This window comes from Morone saxatilis, unplaced genomic scaffold (assembly GCF_004916995.1).
Source record: "Morone saxatilis isolate NCDOM2014 unplaced genomic scaffold, NCSU_SB_2.0 Contig21, whole genome shotgun sequence".
In the NCBI taxonomy this organism is placed as follows: Eukaryota; Metazoa; Chordata; class Actinopteri; family Moronidae; genus Morone; species Morone saxatilis.
In genome coordinates this window covers 22,092,740-22,099,780 of record NW_023339774.1, presented here as the reverse complement: position 1 = coordinate 22,099,780, position 7,041 = coordinate 22,092,740, and the positions used below count along the sequence as shown (strand labels likewise).

At 40.2% G+C, this 7,041-nt stretch overlaps 1 protein-coding gene across 1 annotated transcript in view; it reads right to left on the bottom strand.

Annotated features, from left to right (window-relative positions):
* Nucleotides 1-3,594: 3,594 nt before the first annotated feature.
* wdr45 (WD repeat domain 45) overlaps nucleotides 3,595-7,041 on the bottom strand; it is a gene marked incomplete in the record, with an annotated part of 4,008 nt that continues 561 nt past the window's right edge. Inside the window, 8 exon segments of the mRNA XM_035667549.1 lie at nucleotides 3,595-4,053; nucleotides 4,899-5,044; nucleotides 5,125-5,226; nucleotides 5,463-5,671; nucleotides 5,758-5,837; nucleotides 6,095-6,189; nucleotides 6,314-6,419; nucleotides 6,933-7,037. Of these exon segments, the coding sequence (XP_035523442.1) occupies nucleotides 3,944-4,053; nucleotides 4,899-5,044; nucleotides 5,125-5,226; nucleotides 5,463-5,671; nucleotides 5,758-5,837; nucleotides 6,095-6,189; nucleotides 6,314-6,419; nucleotides 6,933-7,037 (953 nt within the window).

The window sequence follows — 7,041 nt, the reverse complement described above, 5'->3', positions numbered from 1 at the left end:
CTTTTTATTGAAAATCACACTGAAAAATGAAACAGCCATTATAAAATATTTGTAAAATAAATAAAATATAAATTAACCAGTGTCTTTGGCTTTTTTTAAAATTGTTTTTAATAAATAATAATAAATTAACATAAAATAAACACAATATTTAACTTTTTCTTTTTGCAGATTACGTGGATGAAATCTTGGACCTGGTGTTTGAGAAGGTTTTTCCAAAACTATATAAGCTGTTTTTTGTACTTTCAGTTATGGTCATCAAGAGACAGGTTCGTAGGAGTGGGATGAGTATCCAAAAGTACAAAAGATAAATTCCTGCACAATATCTAAATTGCAATACCACCATTTATTAGCAGCATGTTGGTCTTAGACCTAGGTTTAAACATTGCTAATAAATTGTGTTATTGCAAATTAGATTTTGTGCAGAAATTTATCTTTTCTAGTGTTTGATATGTAACATTTTAACAATTGTCAAACTGCCTTTCAAAAAGAAAAGTAAGCAATGTAACAAAGTGGAAAATTGAATTTATTTATTTCATTACTCATATTTTTATTACAATAACTACTGTCCTATTCCCCTCAGACGTAAAGGCCCATAGTCTGCTCTGTAGATGTTCATTCTGCAGTGAGAACACATTTAAACACTGGTTGGAGGCCAGGGTGGTCTACCATGCAGGAAGGTTGGTTTTGAAGTTGATGTAGTCTTCTTATAACCTGTAAATTTGAAAGGGTAAGTGAAGTGACGTTTTATGACAGATAAAATGACTGAATATTTATATTTTCATTCAACTAGCATCCATGTACTACCTGTGGTTAGTTACTACCTGTGGTATCTCCCTGCAGCAGACATTCTCTGGCTCTGTAGGCATTGATGTGCAATTCTCACAAGTACACCTAAACCAGAACATACATTTAAAAAGGGAAAAGATATCAGTTAGAGCTTTTTATTTGAATATTTTGTTCGCAATAACGACAGGTCACCATATGCAACGATGTGACGTTATTAATTGGAATTAGTGCATTATGTTGAAACGCAGTAAAAACGGGTAAACAGACATTACTATGGGGTATCACCCTAACCCCCACTACATCCCCCACTTCACACCTAGGGTGTAAAATTAGCACACACGTGTGAAAAGTGGCTACCACTACCCCGAAAACGCCGTATCCGTCTGGACGCGAGGCCGATGCGATAAAGTATTTATCCGGATTCGAAAAAAACGTATTCGTGTGGACGGCCCCACAGTATGGCTGTGGATAGCAGATGTCGGATGATGTATTACGGCGTAGCTGAGAATTAGAACATTTCAGCCGCATGTTGATCTCAAAATTAAAAAAACGAGTGCTATATTCCCACTCGTAGCTGTCGAGAAAACATTGCGGACTCGTGAAATGTACTCGTGTAACGGGAATAGCATGCTGATGTTTAACTACATTAAGCTACGTATGTTTACTCCATTAACAGAAACAGACGTACAAATATTCTTAAAATAAAGCTCATAACTAACCATTCAGAAACGTCCTGTTGCAGTCTACACTGAACAACTTCTTCGCTAGCTCTTCTTGTTCAGGGTCTGACTCTGGTTCAAACATATATGGCCATGTTTCTCCCAGGGTTCACGTTCAACTGTTGTCATGGTAGCGTGCCGGCGTCGGCACACCTCTCGGAAGAGGTGGGTGAATTACCTGTGTCTCATTTGGAATCAAAACCGACCGCTCTGAACAGGACTGTTTTGACAGTCATTCTTCTGGGACTTGTTAACTTGTAGAAATATGGTATAATATGACTCCTTTAAGGTGAAAGGTACAGAATGTAATTTTGTTTTAAGGCATTTTTTGTAATGACATTGCAGGAGAAAGTGAAAATTGCCAAAATAGATGCAATTTTTTGTAAAATTAATGTAAATTCTAAGTCAACCTAGAAACGAGGACTGAATCGTTAAACATTTTACGCGGGGGGGGGGGGCTTTGCTATGATTGCGGAAAGTGGACATAATTACAAGGTTGCACAGAATTTACAGGGATTGGTTGAATTTCTGTTAATTGTTGGGATCAAACTACCTGGAAGGAATTGAATATATGGAGCAGTAAATGAGCGAACAACGAGGCCCAGTTTCTGAGGACACACAGACACATTTCAAGAGTAACAACTTCTATAATCTTCCCATTAAAGGTCGGAAATCTGTGGATTTGCATGTAGACGCTGCCAGAGAAAAATGGTGAGACAAAGTTATTCTGCAACTTTATCAGAGTTTCATCTGTTGAAGGATGCAGTTTAAATATTTAAGAGAACACTAAAGTTGAGAGCCATTGCAGAGTAAAACAAAAATTTGATGAATGAAGCTGTTAAATAATTCTGTTTGACATTAAACTGGCTCTAATTACATAATGATTCATTTGGAGTCGGTGAAGCAATCAGTGCAGTAATAACAGTTTCATTCGTAGCTTGATCTGATCTTTTCAAACTGATCTTTAACCAAATATTTTAACATTTACTTTCCTGCTAAGTCAGTGAAACCGAGTTCAGACAATCAGTAGTGGAAAAAGTTCATTTTCCGTTGCGAGGCCATTTATCACTTCAAATAAACTTTTTAATTATTATTTTCTTACTGTGGTGGTGATGGAAGGTTTGCCTTCACCTCCTTGTTGTGAATCACTGAGACACTGTAAGGTTTACTACTTGATCTGCAGCACAAAGAAGTTCAGTGAAGTGACACCAAAGATCACGCAGTGTTTGAAGTGTGAAGACTCCCACAGTCAAATGTGAACAAAATAATAATTTGTGCACTTTTGAAGGAAACTCCCATCCTTCAGTTAGTCAGGCTGTACGACAATGTTAACTGGCTTCATAAGAAGCAACGTGTAGAACGTATAGTAGATCTGTTTGAGGTTTTTCATACAGCCAATCAGTGTGCACAAGAAGTCGCTCAAAAATGAAGCTTTGTAATGTTCATTTCTATGCTGCTGATACCATGTTGTATGTTATCGCCCTTATCAATATTAGTCTGCTACTGACAACCTCCAGAGTTCTTTCATTAGTTTACACCACCTCTCATATTTATCCTTTAAATGTAACAGCTAGCCTGGCTCAGTCCAAAGGTTACAAAACTCACCTACCAGCACCTCTAAAGCTCTCACAACATATCGCCTTTGTTTAGTCCGTAGAGAAAAAGAAATGTAAATAATAATAAATTTGCCAATGGATAGAGTTACATGCAGAACTACTTCTTGGCTCTGAGCAGTTGCCAAGTTGCTTGTTTTTTTCTCTGCTAGCATTTGGAGTAAACCTTTATTTAACTTAATGCTAACTACCACCAGACGTCATACAGGCAACACAGTTTGGATCTCTGGGAAATGAGGTCCAAAAACGCGCCTGCAGTTACCGCTTACCGCCATAGGTGTCGCCAAAGAGAATGAAACAGAGATCTTTATATCTAACTGACAAATAACTCTCCAGCAGAAAGCAGATAAATGTATTAAACAAAATGTTAAAATTATAACTTTATGTGTCTACTGGGACTCCATCACTGGACTTAAACGTACATTTCTTATTTTTGATTATTTAAACTTTGACCAAATACAAGAACAAGTAACAAATTCTGATTTCTTAACAAATACAAATTTAATTTTAGTTTGACTTAAACTGGTAAGCTCTCATAAATACAGCAAACCACTTTGCTCCCCAGGTTTAAGTGCATTTATAAGTGTTCCTTACACATCAGCCATCAGACTTATATTCACGCTGCTACATACAGGAACTGATTACAAACACAGAGGACTTTATAAAACAGGCCTCAGCATAAAGTCTGTTCCTCCACACGTCTCTGATTCTCTGTCTCCAGAACACAACAATGATCATTAACCGCAGTCATTTTCATTCGTCATCCTCGTGTTTCCTCCTCGTCCTCGCCGCTCTCTCCTTCCAGCTAATGACCTTCAGCCGGCCTCAGAAGTCATCATCATCACATATGTCCAGATAGACGTCGAAGGCTTCCCGGTTGCAGTTTCCGTCGGGGGTGAACACGTACTTATGGAAGGTCCCGTCCACACATATGGCTGCAGGAGGAGAGACCAGTTAATCTTTACAAGCAACACAACAGTGTGAACACAAACAACTATTTATTTGTTGGCATACAGCGCTGTGAGTGAACGCCGCCATCTGAAGTGTGGAAACAGTAAAAACAGGTTTTGAATGATGAGTGCGGGTGGGAATCTCAAGAAGAACCTCAGGATTCAGGGCTGCGATTATAAAACCAATGATTGTGTGACTACTTGTATATATAATAGAAATATGCAGATTAACTATCTTTTATTAATAGTAGTGACAAATGGAAGAGATGTGTCAACTGGAACTTTTGCCAACATTTCTCAGGACTGCAAAGAAGCAACAAAATAAGAGACAAAAGTCTGTAGCAGCATCCTTGGAGTTAATTAAGTACGACTGACCCCTAATACTCGTCGAGTTGATGCACTTTTCTTTAGTCTGACAGTCGCACAAAAACACGTTGCTCCTCGTCACTTTTCTCTTGTAACACAGGAAGTCTCTTACCGCTGCACTGCTGCATACGCTAACTGTGCTAGCTGCTTTTAGCCAGTTATCAGGTCACTTTTACCAGAGAAGTCACGTCCAATGGATTTTAAATGACATGTAACTTATTTGAATGAATCTGAATAAAAGAATCTATTGATTTTTTTTCTTAAACAATGACTGAAAACTGTTAATTGATGATCAAAATAATTGGTGGTTAATTTATTGGTAGACAACTAATCGATTCATTGATTAATCGTTGCAGCTCTGCTCCACTGTGGTGCATCCTGTAATCTCTGTCAGCTGATACCAACCACCAGTACCAAGCTCTCATTAAATATAAAACGCTGTGTGTTTTGTCGCGTTTCCTCACCGATGACGGAGTTGACGTTCTTGGACGTGTTCTTTCCGAAGGCGCAGATACAGGCGCACTCTGCCGGCACGGTGAAGCTGGCCAGCGACCACTGGCTGTCCACGTACTGACCGATCACAGGACCCACCTTCCCAACACGAGCCAGTCTGTGGGGAGACAGAGGGATCAGCGTTACACATTAACCCTTCAGCGGCAGTCGGACGGTGTAGGCGGAGGTTTGTCTTACGCAGAGCGGCGGTTGAGTTTGGTGTCTTTGAGTGCGAAAATGTGAACGGTGCCTTTGTCGCTGGAGGCGCACAGGAAGGACGAGTCGTGGCTGAAGTTGATGCTGCGAAGAAGAAACAAAGCAGATTTTAAATCGATTCAGTTTCTTCTTGTTCTTCTATTTTCTTATTTCATTCTGTTTTATGTCTTATTATTTGTACGTATCTGCTTATCGACTTATTTTTATTCTACTATATATAAAAACATTGAGTATAAGTGTTATGAAACCTATAGTACATCATATTTTGTTGAATGAAATGAAGCCATGTTGAGTAAAGGTTTGACCAGTAGGGGGCGTACCAGTAGAGGGTGGCCGGGTCGGTTCCTCTGCGCAGCTCCACCAGCTTGTCTCTGGTCGTGGTGTCGAACAGGCGGATGAGCGTTCCTTTGCGGGAGGCTGAAGCCGCCACGCTGCCGGGCTGGTTCAGCGCCACGCAGGCGATCTCACTCTGGTGGGCGTTGATGGTGAACGGGGCAGACGACGTTCCGGGTTTGGTGTTGGACAAGTCCTGAAGAAAACAACAGTGTGTGTGAGCTGAACGTGACGGACCGGTGTGTTTCTAAAGACGTGATCTGGTTCTGTTGGGGAACTCACAACCAGCTGCAGGCTGCCACATTTATGACCTGGAAACACCAGCAGCTGTTTCTCCAGACTGGGACACAAATCACACAGACCTGGAAGGAACAAAGTTAATCAAACTTTATTTAAATACAGAATGAAAACACAACAAAAAACGATGAACAAAATTAATGTTTTTAACTGTTGTCTGTTTGTTCAATCAAAGTTTTCCATGAACCTTCCTGATGTAGAACAGATGGCTACTTAGTTCAACAGGTGGTTTTCATCACAGATTAGCATGTAGCATGTAGCATGTAGCATGTGTAAGGACAGGAGGGGCTGATGGGGGATACTGAGCACGAGGACTCTTTACCTTTGGGGTTGTCTCTGGTGTCAAACTCAAACAGTTTGACGGGATTATCGGGGAAACTGTAGACGTAGATCCTGTTCTTCAACACGATGATGATCCTGGAGGAAACACACACACACACACACACACACACTCTCATCGTACTGAAAGAACACTGGTTGTGTTTCACGTAGCTGCGCGGGTACGAACTACAGGCGGTGCGAGTGCTGGCGGTCCACTCACTTGTCGCGCCTCATGCGAACGGCGAGAACCGGTTTGGTGAAGGTGAACTCCAGAACCAGCTTGTCTTTGGGGTCTCGAGACTCTCGAGCGTCGTCCCAGATCAGCACTGAAACATCACAATGAGGCTTCAGGAACAAAGCTTCACTGTGTTTCTACCATAATTAACAGATCACACTGATAGTTCTTTATAGATATAACAATAATCACAACAAGAGTTACACTGCTTTACAGGCCGGAACCAGGATTAAACACTAAAATAAAGTCAGAATTAAAGGAATAAAAAACCCCAGCAGTAAAAATCAACACTAACAATAAAATAGATAACAAAATTAAAAGAATAAAACACCAACCAATAATATGTGGATGGTGGATGAGCACATTAAAGCTTTACGGTCACACTAACATGAACCTGATGGAATAAATGATCTAATGAGAAATATACACATTATATATTAAGACAATAAAGCTGAAATACTGTCCCTTTACAGTCGGTTAATACGCTCCAAACACTGATACCAACATCAGATAGCACAAAGCACAAATACATAACTGACCTGAGAACAATACAATAATAATAATAATAATAATATTAATATTAATGAGAGACTTTATAACTCACCAGATATTTCGGAGAACTTGGGGTTGACTCCTCCTCCAACCACAGCCAGCAGGTTGGAGCGATGCAGCATCGAACACTGAGCCACACTGCCCACCTGCTCATGGTCTGC